At 51.8% G+C, this 23295-nt stretch overlaps 1 protein-coding gene across 1 annotated transcript; it reads left to right on the top strand.

Moving 5' to 3' along the window:
- Positions 1 to 497: 497 nt before the first annotated feature.
- Positions 498 to 6519, top strand: Pck1 (phosphoenolpyruvate carboxykinase 1). The gene is made up of 10 exons (XM_038330538.1): positions 498 to 658; positions 832 to 1095; positions 1415 to 1596; positions 2179 to 2382; positions 2657 to 2844; positions 3706 to 3868; positions 4774 to 4998; positions 5084 to 5215; positions 5748 to 5843; positions 5976 to 6519. The coding sequence occupies exons 2-10, from the start codon at positions 872 to 874 to the stop codon at positions 6428 to 6430; spliced, it is 1869 nt and encodes a 622-aa protein (XP_038186466.1). The 5' UTR covers positions 498 to 658; positions 832 to 871; the 3' UTR covers positions 6431 to 6519.
- Positions 6520 to 23295: the final 16776 nt, after the last annotated feature.

Genomic DNA, 23295 nt, shown 5'->3' with positions numbered 1-23295 from the left:
GGCCAGAGAATCTACCAGTCACCTAGTGAGGTAATGCACCCCAGCTACCTCAGCTGTTACTGGACATTTATCTAGAAGGCTAGTGTCTCGGAGCTAGAGTTTTCTTCTCATGACCTTTGACCATGGGGTTGACACCTCAGAGCTGCTGTGTTTTGACAACCAGCAGCCACTGGCACACAAAATGTGCTGCCAACAACATATGAAGTCCAAGAGGTGCCCCGGCTGGCACTGTCCTTGACCCCTACCTGCCAATCAAGGAAAGGGCCTGTAATTTGCATCAGCAACAGGCAGGGTCAAAGTTTAGTCAATCAAATGTTGTGTAAGGATTCACTATGGCGGACAAAGGGGCCTGAGGCCTCTCAACATTCATTAACAACTGCAAGTTCAATCATTATCTTCCCGGGGTTTATTGTGTTAAGTCGCTTCCAAACCTCACTGACCATGGCTATGATCCAAGGGCCTGCCCCTTACGTCAGAGGCGAGCCTCCGGGTACAGCTGAGGGGCAGGGCTGTCCTGTCTTGTGTATAGTATTTAAAGCGAGGAAGGCTGGCTACCAGGCACAGTCGGCCTTCCCTCTGGGACACGCCCTCGGTCAACAGGGGAAATCCGGCAAGACACCCTCCCATCTCCGATCCAGACCTTCCTAAAGGCAGAAAGGTAGGTAGGGCCATTTCACTCACCCTTCAGTAAATATGGGAGATGGGGCGACTCACTTCCTTCACCCTGACAAACACAGCTCCCTGGCCACGTGCAGCTCATGCGAAGTCTACAGGAGGAACTGGGAGGAGGCTGTGGGAGTCGGTGATTAGGAGCCTCTTCCTCTGTTTCAGGTGACACCAGGATCCCTGCCTCACACACACACTGGCAAATATGCCTCCTCAGCTGCATAACGGGCTGGACTTCTCTGCCAAGGTTGTCCAGGGCAGCCTCGACAGCCTGCCCAAGGCGGTGAGGGAGTTCGTGGAAGGCAATGCCCAGCTGTGCCAGCCGGAGCATATCCACATCTGTGACGGCTCTGAGGAAGAGTATGGGCGCTTGCTGGACCACATGCAGGAGGAGGGTGTCATCCACAAGCTGAAGAAATATGACAACTGGTGAGTCCCCTCAACCTACACTCTCTAGCCCTCAGGCTCCCCAGTTCCACCTTCTTGGAGTCCGAAGCAGAATGATCAGAATCCATACACCCTGTGAGGTTAGCATAGCCAGCCAATAGATTCTAGACAGCTATGGAAGGTGGTCCCTTTCCCCACGGCCAGTTCATGGTCTAGCAAAAGCCCCTGTTGGTTTGGTTTTCATATTTAAGGAACATGGACAATCTCCTTGTGTCCTGCTAGCCTTGGAAGCACCTGGCATAGGCAAGAGGGATACATCCTTAAGGATGTTTTGCTGAAGGAATTCCTGTGACTTTTTTAGCTGGCTGGCTCTGACTGACCCCAGGGATGTGGCCAGGATCGAAAGCAAGACAGTCATCATCACCCAAGATCAGAGAGACACTGTGCCCATCCCCAAAACTGGCCTCAGCCAGCTAGGTCGCTGGATGTCAGAAGAGGATTTTGAGAAGGCTTTCAATACCAGGTTCCCAGGGTGCATGAAAGGTGAGTGGACCCGAACCCCCAAGCCTCACAGTTTCCTGTCTACACAGTTCATGCTCCTGAGGGTGGTCTGAGCTGCATAGGGTGGACACGTGAAAATGTACTGGCCAGTTTTGTTGGATGGGTGGTCACGCAGGACTATTAAAGTGCTTCCTGCTAGTCCTGGTGGCTCAGGACTGTCATCCCAGTCATTGAGAAACTGAGGAAGGAGGATTCAAACTTCCCATCTGGGCAACTTAATCTTTGTCTCAAAATAAAAACTGAAAAGAAGGATGCTGGTATGGCTCAGTGGTGGAGTGCTTGCCTAGAGCACGTAAGACCGTGGGTTCAATAAGTAATATCAAATAGATAACATATAAATAAATAAATAAATAAAAAGATGCTTTCCACTAGTGTTGATTTAAAGTGGCTTTAGTGCAACCATGTGGGATGGTTACGAAAATTTTAATTTTTGCAAACCAGAGTCTGGTGGGCAGCAGGACACATGATGTTGGGGGAGACACGGCCTTGGGTACTACTCGGAAGCTGATGTGAGGATGGTTTGCAAGCCTCTGTAGCGTCAATACCACCCATCTGCCTCTGCAGGTCGTACCATGTATGTCATCCCATTTAGCATGGGACCACTGGGCTCGCCTCTGGCCAAAACTGGCATTGAACTGACAGACTCGCCCTACGTGGTGGCCAGCATGCGGATCATGACACGGATGGGGACATCTGTGCTGGAGGCCCTGGGCAACGGGGAGTTTATCAAGTGCCTCCACTCGGTGGGGTGCCCTCTTCCCTTAAAAAGTAAGTATGTTCTTTCCAAATCAAAAGTAAATGGAGGGGTTGGGGATGTGGTTCAGCAAGTAGAGTGCATGCCTAGCATGCATGAGGTCCGAGTTCAATCCCAGACACCAAATAAACTGAACATGGGGAGACAGGCCAATCATCCCAGCATTCAGGAGGTAGTGTCAGGAGGATCGGAAGTTCTAGGCCATCCTTACTCCATAGATGGTTCAAGGCCAGCCTGGAGACCTGGGCAGGAATACACGTCATACACTCATGTGGTATTTGTTTTCAGAGCCTTTGATCAATAACTGGGCCTGCAACCCCGAGCTGACCCTGATTGCCCACCTTCCGGACCGCAGAGAGATCATCTCCTTCGGAAGTGGATATGGTGGGAACTCGCTGCTTGGGAAGAAGTGCTTCGCGCTACGGATAGCCAGCCGGCTGGCCAAGGAGGAAGGGTGGTTGGCAGAACACATGCTGGTAAGTGGTCAGGAAATCCTGGGCAGACATTTGGAGGGCCTGGGGTGGCAAAGAAGAGCCATGCCAACATTTTCCAACTTCTGAGGACTGGAGGGCAGAGTCGGAGGTACCAAGTTGACTGGAAGAACGAACTTCAGTGCTCATCTCTTTGGAAAGGGCTCAGACAACACTCTCCTCTCCTCTTTTCTCTCCTCTCCTTTCCCCCTCTCCTCTCCCCTCCTCTCCTCTCCTTTCCCCCTCCTCTCCCCTCCTTTCCTCTCTCCTCTCCTTTCCTCCATCCTCTCCCCTCCTCTCCTCTCCTCTCTCCTCTCCTCTCCTTCCCCCTCTCCCATCCCCCTCTCCCCTCCTCTCCTCTCCTCTCTCCTCTCCTCTCCTTTCCCCCTCTCCCTTCCTCTTTCCCCCTCCCCTCCCCTCCCTTCCCCTCTCCCCTTTCCCTTTCCTCTCCCCATTCCTCCCCTCTCCTCTTTTCTCCTCTCCCCTCTCCTCTTCTCTCCCCCCTCTCCTCTTTCTCCTTTCTCCCTCTCCTCTCCTTCCCTCTCCTCCCCTCACCTCTCCTCTCCTCTCCTCTCCTCTCCTCTCCTCTCCTCTTTCTCCTTTCTCCCTCTCCTCTCCTCCCCTCTCCTCCCCTCACCTCTCCTCTCCTCTCCTCTCCTCTCCTCTCCTGTCTTTCTTTTAATTCCCTGCTCTCCTCTTCCACCCTCCCACAGTTTGAAAGACAGGCCCATGTTTTTGTTGAAAATGCACACCCCTTGTCTCTCCCTTTTACTATATGAATGATACAGAGTGATGGGTTTTCTCGTGACAGTTTCACACATGTGTATCAAAGATTAGAGGTTATAATGTGGATCCATACCCCCGCAGATCCTGGGCGTAACTAACCCTGAAGGCAAGAAGAAATATCTGGCAGCAGCCTTCCCTAGCGCCTGTGGGAAGACCAACTTGGCCATGATGAACCCCACCCTCCCCGGGTGGAAAGTCGAATGTGTGGGTGATGATATTGCCTGGATGAAGTTTGATGCCCAAGGTGAGTCTCTGGGTCGGGGTGATGGTAGTTGTGACCTTGGTGAGTCTCTGGGCCAGGTGATGGTAGTTAGGACCCAAGGTGAGTCTCTGGGTCGGGTTGATGGTAGTTGTGACCCTTGGTGAGTCTCTGGGTCGGGTTGATGGTAGTTAGGACCCTTGGTGAGTCTCTGGGTCGGGGTGATGGTAGTTATGACCCAAGGTGAGTCTCTGGGTCAGGGTGATGGTAGTTGTGCCCCAAGGTGAGTCTCTGGGTCGGGGTGATGGTAGTTAAGACCCTTGGTGAGTCTCTGGGTCGGGGTGATGGTAGTTATGACCCTTGGTGAGTGGTTGGCTTCAAATATACCGTAACCTTCTCCTATGTGACTGGCACTGGGTATTGAGTGTTTGAGTGCAGAGTTAACAAGGCCTCAGCAGTGCCACCGTATAGGCATTTGGTGAGGACCGTCTGGATAGAGAGCGCCACGAGAAGCTCTTTGCTTGCTCGCATGCCTCTTTGGAGGGTATTGCGGTGCTGGTGGTATGGGTAAAGGCACTTGCTGCCAAGTCTGAAGGCCTGAGTATGATTTTCAGGACCTAATGGCAGAAGAAGACAACTGACCGCTGCGAGTCATCCTCTGACATTCGCACGTGTGGCCTGGAACACTCACACCATACCCCTCCACATACACACACGCAAGATAGCTAATGAAACAGAAAAGGAGGGTTAGTGCAGGAGCAGGGAAGAAGGAAGGCTGCAGGCATCTAAGCTGACCACGGTATGCATGTCAAAATGGATGGCTGCATGGTTTAGGGCGCGTAAGAGAAAGATAGAAAATGTTAGCCCGTGAGCTAGCCTGGCAAGGTGTGAAGAACTCTGCTACGCTTGGCTCCAATTCACACTTCCTTCTCTGGTTTGCAACTTCCCAGGCAACTTAAGGGCTATCAACCCAGAAAATGGGTTTTTTGGAGTTGCTCCTGGCACCTCAGTGAAGACGAATCCCAATGCCATTAAGACCATTCAGAGGAATACTATCTTCACCAATGTGGCTGAGACCAGCGATGGGGGAGTTTACTGGGAAGGGATCGATGAGCCGCTGGCCCCAGGCGTCACCATCACTTCCTGGAAGAACAAGGAGTGGAAGCCACAGGATGGTGAGTCCCCTTCAGAGGCCGTGTGCTCTTGGCTGTGGGCACAACCTATCTGGGTCACACACTAAGGGATTTTTCTCTCTTGTAGAAGAGCCCTGTGCCCATCCCAACTCGCGATTCTGCACCCCAGCTGGCCAGTGCCCCATCATCGACCCTGCCTGGGAGTCTCCAGAAGGTGTGCCCATTGAGGGCATTATTTTTGGTGGTCGTAGACCTGCAGGTGAGAGGCATCTCCTGTTCAGGGTGGGCACCTGGGCTATGGCGATACCAAAAAATCCAGGGAGTCTTTTTCCCAACTGGTTCCAAAGATTTCCCTCTTCCACCCATATCCAGACTAATTGGGCAAGTTTAAATCTAGGGCTAGCTTTCTGTTCCTTAGTGGCCTTTCTGGGTCTGTGATCTGAGATAGCATAGGCCAGCGCTCTGCTTCACTGAGAGACCTGGTGTGACAGGGCTTAGTGACTTCCTGTTTATTGTCTTTGCCGATGTAAGACTTAACTACAGAAAATGCTGCTTGTCAGGCAGGGTGGCTCACATCTTCAATTCTAGCACTTGGATGGCTGAGGCAGGAGGATTGCTGTGAGTTCAGGGCTAGTCAGGGCTACAGAGTAAGTCTCAGGCTATCTTGGGCTACAAAGTGAAACTTCCTCATCCAAAAGAAGGATACTGCTTGGTTGAACAATGACACAGCACCATCAATCCCAGAGAGTCTGGACGTCTTAGTCTTTAATGACCTTTTTCTCCTGCTCAAGGTGTCCCCCTTGTCTATGAAGCTCTCAGCTGGCAGCATGGGGTGTTTGTAGGAGCGGCCATGAGATCAGAGGCCACAGCTGCCGCAGAACACAAGGGTGAGTCAAAGTCTGGGCCACAGACCCCAAGAAGGGCAATTTGAGCCCTCTTCTCGGTGTCTGTGATGGGGGAGAGGGAGAGAGAATCTGGCATGATGGGGTCGGAGGTAAACAGTGGTCTCTGTGCAACAGGCAAGGTCATCATGCATGACCCCTTCGCTATGCGGCCCTTCTTTGGCTACAACTTTGGCAAATACCTAGCTCACTGGCTGAGCATGGCCCAACGCCCAGCAGCCAAGCTGCCCAAGATCTTCCACGTCAACTGGTTCCGGAAGGACAAAGACGGCAAGTTCCTCTGGCCGGGCTTCGGTGAGAACTCTCGGGTGCTGGAGTGGATGTTCAACAGGATTGAAGGGGAAGACAGTGCCAAGCTCACGCCCATTGGCTACATTCCTAAGGAAAACGCCCTGAACCTGAAAGGCCTGGGGAACGTCAACATGGAGGAGCTGCTAGGGATCTCCAAGGAGTTCTGGGAGAAGGAGGTGGAGGAGATCAGCAAGTATCTGGAAGACCAAGTCAATGTTGACCTCCCCTACGAAATTCAGAGGGAACTCCAAGCCCTGAAACAAAGAATCAGCCAGATGTAGTACCAACCGGGGCCTCTTTTGAGTCACCCCTTCCCAGCACTGGGAGTCAGGAAAAAGGCAGCCTGCCCCAGCTCTGAGATAGCTAACACGATGTTGAGTAGATAAGAAGGCCACCTTTTAGTAGTCAGTGGAGTAGCACAGAGGACAGGTGAGGGGCAAATGAGGTGGGGTGGGGAAATCACAGCACGCTCTCCAAAGTTTGCTCTGACAATGGCGCAGGTTTTGGTTCCACTTCAAGGTCACTCAGGAATTCAGGTTTTCACTTTAGCTGTAGCGGTTAGCGAAAATGCACAGAAAACATACTTGAGTTGTATATATGTGTGTCTGTGTGTGTGTGTGTGTGTGTGTGCGCGTGTGTGCGTGCGCGTGCGTGTGCGTGTGTGTGTGTGTGTGTGTGTGAGAGAGAGAGAGAGAGAGAGAGAGAGAGAGAGAGAGGTGTGTATGTCTGTCCCGTTGTCTACAAAATATTTAATACCTTTGGAAAAATCTTGGGCAAGTTGATCTGCTGTTGTAACTAGAGATGTGTGTTGCTTTGTTGCTAGTATGTATGTTTAAGTTATTTTTATACACTGTCCTTCCTTACTTTTCTTTACATAATTGAAATGGGCATCCTGACCACTTCTTGGGGAAAAAATTGCAAAATAAACTTTTATAGAAAACGTGAATTTCATTGGCTTTGCTTTTTTCTTTTTACTTGAACGCTAAGGAGATCGTTCTGATTTCATTCCTTGGGGTTTAATCCTGCTCCTCCGAGACCCTGGGGGAATCTATGGCACCGCCTTTGACAGGAAAGAACTGAAGAGAAAAAAGAAGAAAGGATGAAACTGGGCTGGGGGTCACCAGCTGGGAGTGGGTGGGGACCAGAAGGAGATGGGAGCAGGAACAGGGAGAAGAGAAACCAGTGTCTGGTTTCCCATGTGCTACGTCATTGGTGCCACCAGTTGGCGCTCTTTAGCAGTTTTCTTGGCAGACCTGTGCGTTTGCACAGCTGATCCAGAGGGTTTAAGGAGTTTTAGTGAGAATTTGAGCTTAGGGGCTTAGCCTTCTCCATAAGGCACTGTGGACAGGCACAGGCCTTTGCCTTTAAGCCCTTTATGAGCAACACTTTTCTCACTTGCCACGGGCCCAGAGGATGGAGGAAAAAAAAAAAAAAACAGAAGGAAGAACATTTGCACTCCTGTGGACTCCGCATACTGGCTGCACCCTAGGCTACCTGGGAAGGGAGATCGCGGGACTGGCCCAGGGTCAGCCTGAGCTCTTCCTGGGTCTTCTCTGCTTACTTCGTTTATTGGTTGTTCCAGAAGAGTCCAAACAAACCATAAACTTTATATAGTGTATTATACGGTGCCTTCGCCCTGCGGTTATGCACTTTCCCCCCAGAGTGTTTTCCTTTCAGGGAGCAGGCAGATCACTTCAGCCTCCTCTGCCACACCCAGCATCTGGCTGTTCCCACACTTGTTAGATACCCCGGGACACTCCCTCCCAATTCTCCTCCACAGATCCACAACCCCCCAGGGCTCCATTTGGAGGATGTCGCCAAGATTGCCTTGATTTTCAGGTGGCAAAATTGAGACCAGGGGCATCTACCCGGGCTGGGGTTCAGTCTTCTCTTCCCTTTTAAGAGAAGCAGGGTTGTATTCTTGAACCAGAGCCTTGGGCTTCTCGTGGGCCTGAATGGCTCCCTTGATCTGTGTCCATGCCAGGAGGTCTGGGCCACATGAGGCCGGAGCTCTGTTCCATGTCACTGCAACAGTAATGACTCCAGGCTGACCTCCAGCTCCTGTGTCCTTCCTAATGACAACCTCAGACACGTGGCAGCAGGGTCTTCCTCTACCTCATCGATGTCCTGCCCTGTAGGATATGAGGGTGACAGCTCAGTTCAGGCCCTGGGGGTCTGTGAGAGAGTACGGGTGCAAGCTGACCAACCAAGGCTCAACTTCTTTCCTCGGTGTGCCCTTAGGCGATTGCACAGAACTCTGAGCCTCAATTTTCTCGGCTGCAAAATGGGTCGGTTTGCATTTTCTTGAGGATGCTTGAGGAGATTCAGTGAACTGATTCCAGAAGGGGTGTGGCACAGAAAAAGACCCTATGAGGACAGTGATCTCTGCTTTACTCCAGGTCCTCCGTATGACTGGGTGGGAGCCATATTATGGAGGGAACTTGCCTTTCCCCTCTCTCATCAACTCTGATGAGTAGCTGTGGCACTTGGTCTTCTGTGTGGCCTCCATTCCCCCTCCTCATAGATGTCAGGGGATAGGAGTAGGAGCACACTCCTCTCTTTCAATATCCCAACTCTCACAGTCACCTCCACCCTTCATGAGGGCCAAGCGAAAGGGTTTGAGCCTGAGTTCAGCAATTCTACCTTTCTGAGGTGCATCCTTGAGCTAGGTTTGTTTGTAGCTCAGTCGGCAAGCGCTAGCATGCAGGGGGCCCTGGGCTACGTTCACGTTCACGGTACCACAAAAGAAAGAAAAGGGAAAGAGACAAAGATAAGGAGGGAGGAAGGAAAGAAGGAAGGAACAAAAGTCAAAATTGTTTCCTAAGAAAAACTTCACATCTACCCTAAGATAGTATCCAGGTGCTGAAGGCTGTCAATCAAGGCGGAGGCCTAGAAAAGCCCATTCACTGGAATGAACGAGAAAAGCTGTAGTTCTTCCAGAAGAGACCACTGGGTAGCCATCAGAATGGAAGAAGAGGTGATTTACCCAGGCACTGTCTTGTCCCACAACTGAGAGACCTGGCCTTGGCTCGGGACTCCTGTCTCAGAGCCACCATTTCTACCAACAGCTGGTTTGTGACCAGTTCTCCTTGCCTCTGACCCCACAACTTGCTATTCCACAAAAGTCCCCCAGAACCTTGCTGCAAGTCAGCTTCTAGATCAGAGCAGGAGGCCCCCTCAACGGCTAAAACCCCGAACCTGGCCCCCTCGAGAGATGTAAAGTGCCCTTGGTCAGGACAAAGGGCTACTTGAGGTGAGGCCCCTGTTGATTGGGGGAATCTGGAACCGGTGGTCTTTCTTCTCTGAAGTTTGGCCTGAAGTTTTCCTGCCTGGCTCTTACAGGAAGTTCAGCAGAGAAAGGGGCCCCCAGGAGAAGGTCAGAACTCAAGCTAAGGTCACTTCAGCAGGCCTGTAGCCATGACAGGAGGGCAGCTGGGCATGATCAATGAGGGGTTGGTTATTACAAAACCGTGTCCCTGAGTCATGTTCTCTTAGCCACCTGGGTCCCCTCGGCATCAGGACAAAAGCTCAGAGGTCTCTGAGATGCGTAGAGTGGGGACTTGGGGGCCGCCACAGCGGAGCAGCAGACGTCACCGAGTCCACAGACGCCTCAGAGTGAGGCCATTTACGTGACTGACACTTCTCCCTGAGAGCCCTGCCTACACAGCCCAGGTCCTGGGGCCCAGCTAGGCTGTGAGCCCCTTGGTAATGGGATATGCAAATGAGCCAGGGTTTGCCAGTTTGAGTGGCAGGCCTACTCTCCAGGCGCAGCCGTTTACAGCGAGGAAGGCTCGTAAATATTTGCTCAGCTCAGGAAAATGACTTTAATTGCATAATTAAACTTGTAGGCTCTACTTCCAGATGAAAGCATGGGGGAGAGACAGGCAGCCCGCAGCTGGCCCTTGGAACTCGTCGACAGTGGGGACCGGTCACTTGTTCTACACTTTGCGGATGCCCTTCTCCCACTGTCCAAGCCTGGGGAGCAATGGGGGAGGGCGAAGGAAGGAGTGGGGAGAGACAGTGGTTATGGGAAGGGTAGGGAGCAGAAGAGACCCCAAATCAGAACAGGCTGGGCCAGGGGTCTTAGGCAGGCCCTAGCGCTGATGCCCAAACATCTCCATCATCCATGGGTGATGGTGGCTTGAGCCAAAGGTCAGTTCTCTCAAATGGAAAAGTACCCATAGAAGCTGGGATGGTGACATGGGGCTGTCATTCTGCTGCTTGGGAGGCTGAGGCCAGTGCACAAGTTCAAGGCCTGTCTGGGCTGCGGAGTGAGTTCAAGGTCAGCCTGGTCAACTTAGTGAGACCTTGTGTCAAAATCAAATCTCAAAAATGAGGCCTAGAACTCAGTGGTAGAGTGCTTGCCCAACATACATCAGGTCTTCAGTTCAGTTCCTAATGATGCAAAACAAATCAAAAAACAACCAAAACCACTGGGAGGAAGAAAGCAGGGTCACAACTACGCACCAAACCCAGCATTCCTTGCAAAATCAACCTTTTCCTTTCTTTTCTCTCTTCCGCCCATCCCTCCTCCCCCTCTTCTTCCTACTCTCTGTTCTTAGACAAGGTCTATGTGGTCCAGTCTAGCCTTAAACTTTCTGTGCAGCAGAGGCTGATCTTGAACTCCCGATCCTCCTCCCTCTATGCCCCAGGACTGGGATAACAGGCACGCATCAGAGGACCCAGTGTGTTTGGCACTGAGGGTTGAACTGAGGCTCCATGTGTTCTAGGCAAGCACTCTACCAACTGAACTAAAACACCAGTCAGCAAAGACACGCTGGCTGACTCCATTTCTGTGAGAACCAGAGCTGGCTGGTCTGAGAAACAGAGGCGGCTTGGTGGCGCCCAGGGGTCCAGGGAACAGGAGGCTGAGGAGTGCTCAGAGGGTACAAAGTTCCTTTGGGAAACTTTCCAAGGCAGATTGTTGGGGAAGTTTGTGCCGCCCTGTGAATATATTAAAATCCATTAAATCGTGCGTTTTAATGGGCAGCTTTTATGGTATCTGAATTATAGCTTCATAAAGTTTGTTTAAAAAAAAGAAAAAATACAACATAAAGAAACATTCACTTAACTCATATCAGAAACCAGCTGCCTTCTGAAGGGAGAGTTAGAGGCAGGCATTGTCACCTGCTAAGAGGTACCCATGCCGCACAGGGATTCTTTCTAGTAGAAACGGCAAAGTTTCAAAGGAGATGGAACAGTCACAGACTTATCCCAGGTTCAAGGCCATTTAATTTCAGGTCTGTGAGCCTCCTGGGAATTCATCACATTAATGACTGGATAAGCCAGGTGTGGTGACACACATCCCAGAACTTGAGAGGCAGAGGCAGGCAGATCTCTATGAGTTCAAGGCCAGCCTGGGCTACAAAGTGAGATCCAGGACAGCCAGGGCTACACGGAGAAACCTCTCTCAAAAAAAAACAAAAACAAAAAACAAAACAACAAAAAAAGCACCTTCAAAAAAAAGGAAAGAAGGAAGGAAGGAAAAGGAAGGAAGGAAGGAAGGAAGGAAGGAAGGAAGGAAGAAAGAAAGAAAGAAAGAAAGAAGGAAAGAAAGGAGCCTAAGGCCAAAGAAGTCAGACACAGCAAAAAGTCCATTGGCCAGCAGGTGGCAGAGCTGAGTCCACCAGGTTCCTCAAGTTCCAGGAACCACAGAGACTTTGACCATGGCCACGAGCCCAGGTTATCCTACTCAGCAGAGGGAAGAGACCCTAGTTCCAAGACCAGGACCCTCACCAGTCCTGCCGGCAGAAGGAAGCCACAGGGCTAGCTGTAGTGTTGGCACTGCAAAGGACAGGTGCAGAAGAGGAGGCTCAGGGTCGTAGGCCAACCCCGGGGGCTTGGCACCTTTCGTCCTGGCTAATGCCTGGTTCAAGGCCAGGCTACCGATGACAGGCGGAAGCCTGGAGCCTGCTCTTTCGGGGGTCTCGAAGAGCTGTTTAGGTCTGACAGTAAGACATCGGGCTGGCTTTGGGAGGACGCCTTGGGGAGGTAGGGAGCCTGTTTGACGGCCCAGAGGCTGGTGAGAGGACAGACTGGGGTCTTGTCACCCAAAGACATTAATAATAGAAAGACCTTGGCCACCATGTCAGATGCCATTCCCCAGAGCACAGGGACAGCTTTGCAGAGCTGGGCAAAGGTAGGCCCCCTGCACTCAGTCTTGTTTGTTGACAAGCTCCCTGCGCAGGCTGAGGTCCAGGTAAATGGACCTGGGAGGCTGAGCTGCCCAGGACTGAGCCCAGACTGGTTTGGTCCAGTTGGAGCTTCTTGGGCTAAGCCCATTCTCTGCGGTTGGCATGGACCCCTTGCCCTGTGTCCCACTGTTAATAGAACACTCTACTCCTAAGGGTGAACCCAGGCCTAGCCAGAAGGTGGGCAGAGGCCAGGGCCATCTGTCTGCAGCACTGGAGAGGGTTGGGGAAGAGGGAGCCAAGGGGCTTGATGACTCACACGGCAGTGGCTCCCCCATTATGTAAAGTGGAGCTCAGCGCCATTAGCTGATAGGAGATGAAATTTACATTTTGAATTAACTGGGATCATCAACATACTTCTTCCTGACCCCGGGAAATTAAACATCAAGTCCAAGGGAACTGCAGCCAGGAGAGACAGGGCTCAGCCAGGCATGCCAGATTGACTTTCTCTTCTTATTGTTTTTTTCTTTTTTTTCCCCAACAGGCTGCAGGCAAAAGGGATGAGAGGACAAGGCAGCAAAGTCGGATGTGGAGAGAGATGGGAAGGAAAGATAGTCATTGCCCCCCCCCCCCCCACCCCTTGGGCAGAAGCACAATAAATCTACATGGCTGAATTAAATTCTGATCTGTCCGATTCCCTCTGTCACACCCTCCCTTAATAATGGTTATTTATTGAGCACTTACTGTATGCTGAGCACTTAACTAAGCACTTTGTAGATAAAGTAGAAGTGAGTTTGTCTTCTTGATGTTCCCTCCGTCCTGATGGGGAGGGTGAAAGCTGGAAAAAGTCAAGAGAGAGTTTGATGGACCTCAGAGTCATGGTGGGAAGTTTGTCTCATCTTTAGGATTCAGCCCTTGAGAACCAACAGCCCTAACTCCCCTGCCACCATACTGCACTCTGAGACAGGCTGCCCTGTCTCAGGGCCTGTGGGTAAGCCCTCACTTAGGTATACCAAGGACCCAGTCTCTTGGCAACCTCAGCTAGGATCCCTACAACTGTTCTGAACTTGAAGAGAACGTGCAAGCTGAGGCTGGAGTTGAGGGAGACAGGAAGGAATCTGAACCTTCCTCTGGCCTCGGCTGAGGCCTGTGGCCCCCTCCTGGTCCAATGACCTTCTAACTCTGCAGAACAGACAAGCTGTATCCCTCCATCTCCTAACAGCTGCACAGTGTGGGGCACCTCTTCTCCTGGTTGTTCTTGACTCTGTGGATGAATGGCCACGCAGGACCTTGATTGTAATTCAAGCCATCCCTCATGCCTTCGATACCAGCTGGGTCAGATGTGGGTAGACCTTGCTGTTTTGGGTGGTTCCATCAAAAGAAGCATGTCTCCTGGACCCTCAAGTCTACTGCAGAAGGTCATGGCACACCATGGAAAGTGGTGTGGATGACAGCAGGCCCAACATCTCCCAGTGCTGATGGGGGTGGGGCATGGGAATGTGCTCTGAGAAGCGAGATGCCTGTGTTGTCCCCAGTCAGCCATGGTTCTCTGCCAGGGCAGGTGGCCAGGATCAATCCATCACTTTCCAATGAATAGTTAGCGACTGTCCGCTGACTGCCTGGCACTTAGACTCAGCCTAAGTGCTTAGATGAGCTTATTGGGATTGGCTTTCCAAATGAATGGGTCCCATAGGAAGACTCTGTCCTTCTCTAGGGGTCATTGACAAACGTATTCAAGTCCCAACACTTTAGGAATGACTATTTCAAAAACTCCCAGGTTCTCTCTTCTGTTGCAGTCATAGCCGTCTGACGGTCACCTCTGGACCACACTCCAGGGCATGAATTTCGCCTGTGTAGCTGAGAGACAGTGCCACTGGGCTGCGCCTTGTCCATTCATTAGTCAGTTCATCCGCTCACCAGTGCCCCTTCCATTGACCCACCCACCCACCCATCCATCTAATTTCTTTGTCCCACCCACCATCCACCCATCTACCCATCTACCCATCTGCCATTTACTCAACTACCCATCCGTCCAGGTATCCATTAATCAGTATAGCTCTGCTATATATCCATCTCCTCACCCACCCACCATCTATTTATTCATCAACCTACCACCTACCCGTTTATCCACCTGCCCATTCTTCCATCTACCCATTCATGTAGCCACCCACCCACACATTCACCTACTCACCCACCAATTCGTGCGTCCACCTACCCATCCATCAACCTACCTATTTAGACAGCCCACCTTCCTTCTTTCCCTTCCTTCCTCCTTTCCTCCCTCCCTCCTGCCTGTTGACCAGCCCTTTCCCATTCTGTTCATCATCTGTGTTGACATCCTCCAGCCATCTATGCTTCTAGGCGCCCTACGTCTTCTGTGTCTTCACCCTCTCTTGCCTTCAGTTTCCACTTGGTCTCTATGTTACCTTCCCCGAGTAGACCAGCTGTCACTCTGTACCTACCCACAATCCATCTTTCCACCTTATCACCAAGACAAGAACAGGACCATCTCAATTTCCCCATGCCATAGGGACATGACACCTGTCACCACTAAAACAAGCAGGCAAACAGGGAGCCCAGGAAGAGCAGGGGGAACCACGAGGAGCCGTGTTTGAGTAGAGCCCGTGGGTTGACATGAACGTGGAGAATGAGGATCGAAAGGGTTAAGTACAGGAATTCCAAGAGGTTGTGACAGCCTCGGGGGTTCCGGGTGGAGGAGAAAAAGGGGACAGGCTGCATCAGTGGCTGTACCGTGAATGGATGGAGGGCTTGGGGACAGGAGAAATGCAGTGTGCCCCAACCACGCACTGGGAATGTTTATGAAGAGGTACCCACACAGCTGAACTAGGATGTATCCTGTTTGTTGGGGAGCTAGGTTTGTGGTGGTGGGGTGCCCAGAAAGACCCTTTGTTGGCTGTTCTTTTCAAGCTGGGGAGATGAGGCCAGCAGGACCTGTGCATTCAGGCCCAGATACATTGCATGAAGGCTTGTGTCCCCAGTTCTAACCTCCAGGGAATCTGGGTGACCACAAGTCAGAAGCCAGCCACTGGAGGCTTGGTGGTCAAGCCAAGCCCCCATGGTCAGTTCATAATGGCCATTCTGGAACAGAGATGGAGGGAAAGGGACACTTCCCAGTATGGGTCTCTTCCAGGGAGAGAGGACCTCTATGGCTTCACACATACGTGCAGGCCTGCTCTTGGGCAGAACTTTCCAGTAGCCGACAAGTTTCAAGTTAATTTCCAGGGAGGAAATTAGATGAGAAGTGGCTTTGAAAACACAGAGAATCTTGTGTTTAAAAACTTGGTTGCCAGGGAAACTCTTTCTTCAGCGCCTGCTTTGCCACCAAGCAATAAATTAAATCCTAACTGAAGGGTAATTAAGAAGATTGGTGGATCTGTGGGAAGATTGGGGCCAGGCAACTGCAAGAGGGGACGGAGTCTTTAGGTGCCCCCTCATTCTGGAAACCAGCCTCTGATTGCAGGAGCTTGAGGGTCCCTCCAAGGGGGGGCAAGCTAGCAAACAGCTGGATTCCGTGTTCAGGGAAAGGCCAGGTACTGCTAGAGGGGACGTGAAATGTCATTGCTATCCTGTGAGCTGGCAGGTTCCAGGAGGTGTCAGCCAGAAAGCCCAGGAGTCAGTAATGATCAGACCATGAGAGCTGTGGCTTAAGACCCCTGAAGCCTGGTTAATGTTTGCAGCATCAGGCAGGGGCTAAAGCCTCTGTGATCCACCACCCTTGGGAACAAGACAATTTAGCCCGGAGATAGTAGTCCCAGCCAGCTAGCAATCCACTTGTCTCTTCATCCATCTGTCTGTTGATCTATCTAATTGACCACCAGAACATCCATCTACCCATAATCTATCTGCCCACTAAGCCAGCCATCTTCCCACTTCCTCATTCGCTCATTTGCGCACCCATCTGTCAGGCTGTCTACATGGCCAGGCATCTGCCACCTCCTTACTCACACATGTGCAATTAGGGATGACATGAGAATGGATGAATGGGTGGGTGGGTGGATGACTGGACAGTGGATAAATGGACAGACGGGTGGATAGACAGGTGAATGGGTAGATGGACAGACAGTTGGATAGACAGATGAATGGATAGACTAATGGGTGGATAGATTGGTGAATAGATAGATGAATGGATAGATGGACAAATGGATGGATGAGTAGATGGACAGGTAGGTAGCTATTTGGCTGCCTGGTGTTATGGCTTGATGGATAGATGGATGGGCAGATGGATGGACAGACAGACAGATGAGTGGATGAGTGGGTAGATGGACAGGTAGGTAGCTATTTGACTGCCTGGTGTGATGGCTTGATGAATAGACAGATGGATGGATGGATGGATGGATGGATGGATGGATGGATGGACAGATTGATGGACAGAAGGATGGATGGATGGGTAGGTGGGTGGGTGGATGGATGAATAGCAGGATAGATATTTGGCTGCCTGATGTGATGGCTTAATGGATAGATGGATGGATGGATGGATTGATGGATGGATGGATGGATGGACAGACAGATGAATGGATGGGTGAGTAGATGGACAGGTGGGTAGCTATTTGACTGTCTGGTGTGAGGGCTTGATGAATAGATGGATGGATGGATGGATGGATGGATGGATGGATGGATGGGTGGGTGGATGGACAGGAGGGTAGATATTTGGCTGTCTGGTGTGATGGCTTGATAGATAGACGGATAGGTAATGGAGGAGTGCACATCTCTACCTCCATTTAACTATCTAGTGCTGCCCCGAGAATCCACTCGCTTTGATTTCTTAGAGGACCCTGTTTATTGCAGATTTTCCAATCACTTTCTCCCTCCAACATTGCCATTTAGGTGTTATTTCTACTCTCCCCTTCCCCCCCCCCCCCCCCCCCCGCACTATATAAGGCTGCAAAGTAGTTCTCAAAGCTCACCAGGAGGGGCTGGGCAGTCATTCATCTGCCATGAAGGAAGAGAGGCAGTGAAGTTCATGGCCCTCTACCTGTCTGTGCTTCAGCTCATAAGAGGGACTCAAAGGTGACCCGGAAAGCCATTATCCCAGGCGGCTCGGCTTTGACTTGCTGCCCCAGTGCTCAGCCCTGCCTGCACGCCTTTGCCCCTCCCTTCTGTGGGATAAACACCACCAATGCCAGCGTGGTCAGCAATGGTGAAAGTCCAGGTCAGGAACCTCCCGCTGCTTCAACAAGTGAGGACTTTGTCCCCTGTGACATTTGCTCTACTTCTTCTACCCCTTTTCAGGAAATTCTCCCTGGATTTCACCATCCCACACCTCCATCCAAGGTTCTCTGCTCTCATAGCCAAGCTTGTGACTTGGAGACACTTGGATCTCGTCTCTAGGATCACATAGGCTGAGGAGTAGGGAAGGAGGGGGCTGACTGGCCCAGGACCGCGCCAACTCCGGGGGCTTCCTCAGAGCCAGTCTAAACCAGTGTCCCATCTGAAACAGGACTTGTGGCTCTTGTTTTGTACTGGAGGAAATTGAGGCCCATAGTGGTGAGGTTGGGTCTTGGGGAAGGCTGTTGGCATGAGGGTTCGTGAGCTCTTGTAAGTATGTCTTCTGACCCCTCCTGACAGGTAAAACCTGGGGACCAATGCTCTGGACCTTTTGGGGCCTCAAGAGACAAGTGGGCAATGCTGAGCAAATCTGGGAGCCCGACACTCAGGGTACTTGAGACAGGCTGCTCCCTGGAAGGCCTCAGGATCCCACTGTCCTGTTGACAGCTAGGGTGACCTGTCACCTCCACTCAGCTGAAGCCCCTTCTCTTGCAGGCGTAGGCAGTGTTGGCGACCGGGCACAGATGAGCCCATCCTGGTCCAGCTCCATGTTACGTGCAGGGCACTCTGGAACCAGGTGGCCCAGGATTTGTCTGGCAGGCTTCTTTTGGGGTTCCTATCCAAGGGGGACTCCAGAAAATGTTCTGGAGTGGCTTCTCAAGCATGGAACTAAAGCCCAATGCACCTGCCATGTCCTGGACAAAACCCATAATACCTCCAGCCCATGGAGGGCTCCTCGGGGCCAGGCTTCCACAGAGCCCTTCCCACAGGCTCAGGGGCATTTGCTGTGTACATTATGCTCCTCCCTCCAGTCCCCTCCTCTCATGTTGACAGCAGGACTAACTGCAGTAACTGAATTCTGGCACACAGCTCTATCCCCCCGCCTCAGACTCTACCTAGATAAGCAGAGGGAACTGGACTATGCCTGCCCCCCTAGTCAGATGGGGAAACTGAGGCTCAGAGTTTGAGCAAGGTGGGCCTTGGGGCTCCTGACTTTCTTTCACTTGAACAAACAACCAGGAAGTCACCCAAGGTCTCCAGAGCCGCCGCTGCAGCAAGACACCACAGTGTTGTGACTTCTGGTCAGGTCCTCCAGCACGGCACGACGCGCCGCGGGGAGGGCGGCGGGCTGAGGGCCGGAGGGGCCTCTTTAATTCATGAGCTGCTGGCAGAGGCCCCATCTTAGGGAAGATTGATGGCCGGCTGGAGGGAGAGGCGGGTGGACTCATAAAGCTGTCCGCAGCGACCATAAATCAGATGAATATTCAAGATGCGGCTTCGCCTCCAAGCAATTCCCCAGTCTCAGCCAAGACAAGATGGATCACGGCAGGAAGGTGGCGCGATGGCCTCAGAAGCCCTTGGCCCCTCCCTCCCCAGAGTGAGGCATTCTGGACACCAGAACTTCCGCTTCTGCCTGGAAACTTGGGCGTCTGCAGGGGGTGGTTGGGGAGTCAACTGCGGACCCCAGACCAAGGCAGACCCCCTGGGAAGATGCTGGTGACTGCACAGAGTTTGTCTGTGTAGACACAAACTATAAACCACAGTGGACTGGGTAGGGTGAGGGGTGAGTGTGGACAGCAGTGAGCAGCCCCCTGCCAGCTCCAGGCCTAGAACTTTCCACCATATCCTCAGAAAGCGTTCCACATCTCCACGCCAAGTACTGCTGGGCTTTCTTGCTCTGGACAGTGGGCTCTCATGGGGTTGGTACCTCAGGGAGAGCTCTGCCAGGCCCCACAACCATGTCACTCACCCCTCCATGGGGACACACTGGGTGACTCCTCTTCTCCTCCTCATGGCCACCTGGCCATGTCTCTTGTTTGGGGAAAGACTAAAGGACGCTTGAGTTAGTCTTTCTAGAATGTTCTCTTGAGTCAGGCAGTCTAAATGAGTAGAAGTTATGAGGAACTTTTGGACAGATGCTAGGGCCTGAGCCCCTCCCAACTCCTACCTGTGGCCTGTGAGAGCCAAGGGGCCTCTGCTCATGCCTTTACCAGCTGAAGTTGCTGGTTATTTTAAAGGCCTGTGATCAGGTGGTGTCTTGAGGGAGATCTCTGTACTCCGCAGAGCTCACAAAGTCTCCTGGTCCTCCAAACTGACCAGAAGGAGCTTCATGGGGCTGAACTGACCTTGGAACTGTGGAGGTTGAGACTTCGATCCTCTAAAGAGCCTCCTGGGCCTGTCACTACATAAGGATTCAATCCTTCTCCTGGTAAAGGACTGTGTGACCAGCACTGGCAACCCCTCCCATCACCTTAGGCCACCATCCCATCTGTGAGCCCTTTTCTGGTGACTTTCCCGAAGCCATTTTCCACCCCAGGGCCTTTGCACTTGCTGTCCCTTTCTTGAACTCCATCTGAACGTAGATGTATGGCCCCTGACTTTGGCAGCAGGTAGCCTATGTGGGTCAGGTGATGGAGACATTGTCGCAGTAATCCCATAATGACTCTTAGCCATATACATCAAGAAACAGAGTCAACAAGCATGTGCAGCTTGCTCAAGGGCACAGCGGGGATAAGGAAGAGGCCTGCCTCAGCCGGAACCCTTGGACCAGCGTCTGCCCAGCGTGGAAGCTTCTGGACTGAACCAAGGGAATATTGAGAGGCAATGCCTGCATCGGGGAGTCACAGCCTTCCATTTTTGCAAAAGGAGGGTGCTGTGCTTCCCCTCTGCTGGGCCCACTTCCCCTGCCACACTTCTTTCCCAAAGCTGGACTCCTTGCTCCCATGGTACAAGCCACCGTAGACTAATACTCTGGGGGTCAGAGTGAGAGGTGGCCCTGCCCTAATTCCCACTTTTGCAGAGCCCCCCCAGGACACACTAGCACATGGTGAGCTGAGCCCCAGTGAGAAAAGAATCAAGTTCAAGTGAACATCACCATGGCAACTGCACTGCCGACCAAGGACAGGGCCTCTTTCACCAAGCCGAGGTTGCTAATATCCCCATCGTTGAGGTCAGGGCCCTTCCCCAGGGTGCCTCTTATGGGTCCTGCCAGCTGTTCTGATTTCTCCTGCAAACACTGAAGCCATAAGGGTCCCAAATACCCCATGTACAGCTGCTTCCTCTTGATTCCCCCACCCAGAGAGGTAAAAGTTTCTTGTTCTAAACTTCAGAAGAGCCTTAGCAACCCAGGCACGTCCTGGCCAGACAAGTGCGTCATGGAAAACTTGGAGCTCGCTGATTGGCTGGTCTCTGCTGCAGCGATGCGAGTCCCTGAACACTCAGGAAAACAACATAATGTATTCCTGTCTGCAGCTCAGAGCAGAAGCTCATTTCGTGTCTTGTGTTTCCATTTCCCGAGGATTAATAAGTGTGGAGGGGACGCGGGCTTCGTGCCGAATATTTATTTAGTCAATATACACATCAATTTAGCAAATTAGAGATTGCAAGCCATTTCTGCTTTAACTGGTAACAGATTTGGGGGAGGGTGGCCGCTACGTGCTTGGCACTGAAAAAGGACACAGAAGTTTAGTTTGCTGAACTTCACAAAAAAACCTGAGTCATTGTGGGTATTTTTGAAGTAGGAGATAGCTGGATTCAGGTGATAATGCCAAAGAATGGGCTAAAAGGCTCTGAGGGGACCAGGAGGGTCCTGCGACACAGTGGGAGGGGACAGGAGAGTCCTGTGACCCAGTGGGAGGGGAGAGGAGGGTCCTCAGACGCAGTGGGAGGGGAGAGGAGGGTCCTGAGATGCAGTGGGAGGGGAGAGGAGGGTCCCGAGATGCAGTGGGAGGGGAGAGGAGGGTCTTCAGACGCAGTGGGAGGGGAGAGGAGGGTCCTGGGATGCAGTGGGAGGGGAGAGGAGGGTCCTGAGATGCAGTGGGAGGGGACAGGAGGGTCCTGGGATGCAGTGGGAGGGGGGGGTCCTGAGACATCGTGGGAGGAGCAAAGAGAGGCTCCGTTCCCCCTCACCCCAGCTGTGGGGGCAGGGTTTGGCGACCCTGGTCCTTTGGATAAATGGGATGGTTTGTTCTCTAAGAAATAGTAGTCCTAGTAGCCCTCCTCCCAGCTGTGACATCCCAAATGAACACATAGGCTCTTTCTGCATCTCCCTCAGTGTATGAAGGAGGACAGGTTTCCTGCTGTATGTTTTAGGACTTATGGAGACCCCACCCAGTGAGGCAGGTCTTTAACCCGCAGAACGCTGACAGCGCTCTCACCATTCCCAAGTCAGTGAGCTGGCCCCTGGTCCTTGGGAGGATCTGCATACACCCGGCCCCTCTGTTCTCCCAAGTGTCCCTTCCTCCGAGCCCCTTCTCCACTGGCCTGAGTTGGCTAACTTCCTGATCCATAACCCTTCCTTCCTACGGAGTTCTCCACAGGCCTTGGCCTGTGTGGGTCACAATGCCTGTACCCAGACTGGGTTCTTGTCTGTTGACTGCATCCCCAAACTTGGTCCTTGTGTTTCTCCAGCCCATGGCTGTGTACCCATGAACCAAAGACCTCCAAACCAGTTCCTAACTACTCACAAGGCAGAGCTGCCAGCTGCCCACAACACTCAGCAGCCTCATGTTGGGGGTGGGGTGGGGGGCCAAGAGTCCATATGTTTTAGCTTCTAAGCACATGGACTTGTGCCCAAGTGCTGTCCAGCAAGACATAAATGGAGGAGTAGTGTGTGTTATTATCCAGAATGTTCTCTCCACATCCACCTTCTTTCCTGATGGCTAGGAAGGAGACTTGGAACACCAGCAGCTACATTGGATTATGAAGTAGAAATGTTGTATTAAGTGTAGAGGGGCTCAAGGAAGAGGGGATCTGGTCTTTAGTGATTTCTAGAAGGTGTTGTATCGATTATGCACTTCCTCCCTCTAGGATTCTATCACTCCAAAGTGAAATAACGTGCCTGGTTTAAGCTACGTATGCTGGTTAGTTTTAACCATCAACTGGACACATCCTGGGAAGACAGTCTTCATAAGGAATTCATAGCAAATTATCTCCATCAGGTTTAGAATGCCTGGAGGAGATCGCCTTGCTTGCTAATGGAGGCCGGAAGATTCTGCCCACTGTGGGCGGTACCACTCCCTAGGCCAGTGTCCTGAACTGCATAATGATGGAGGAACCTAGCTGAGAGCAAGCAAGCGAGCAAGCATAGATTCATTTCTCTTTGCTCTTGACTGTGGATGTGATGCGGCTGATTGCAGCTCCTGCCTTGATGTCCCCACGATGACACACTGCAACTTGGGCTTGTAAACTCAAGCAAGCCTCTTAATCCTCGAAGGCGCTCTTTGGATGGGGCGTTTTAACACAGCAACAGAAATGAAACAGGACAGAAGATGGTACTGAGGAAGTGGGGTTGTCGCTACAACTAATCTGAGTTTTTAAAAAAGCTTTACTTATTTATTGGCATGTGTATATAGGGTTTTGGCCACACAAATGGCTATGCAACCATGTGTGTACAGTGCCTGGAGAGGCCAGAAGAGGGCACAAGATCCTCTAGAACTGGAATTAAAGATGTTTGTAAATTTTCTTGTAGCTTCTGGGAACTGAACCCAGTTCCTCTGCAAGAGCAGCAAGTGCTCTCTTAACTCTCTCTCTAGCACCCCCCCCCCAATATCCATTTGCAGGGAGGAAAATGGAAGACTTTGGGCTGGAAAAGCCACTGGCGACTGTGGGCAGAGAGTTGAGTGGCCTGTCCTGTGGTTCCTTGGCAGATCAGAGCACTGACAGTCATGTGGAGGCCCAACTCATGAAGTTTCAGAGGGGACAAGACTAGAGGCCATTTGTGTGACGTA

Source organism: Arvicola amphibius, chromosome 5, assembly GCF_903992535.2.
Source record: "Arvicola amphibius chromosome 5, mArvAmp1.2, whole genome shotgun sequence".
In the NCBI taxonomy this organism is placed as follows: domain Eukaryota; kingdom Metazoa; phylum Chordata; class Mammalia; order Rodentia; family Cricetidae; genus Arvicola; species Arvicola amphibius.
This window is presented reverse-complemented; position numbering and strand designations above follow the sequence as displayed.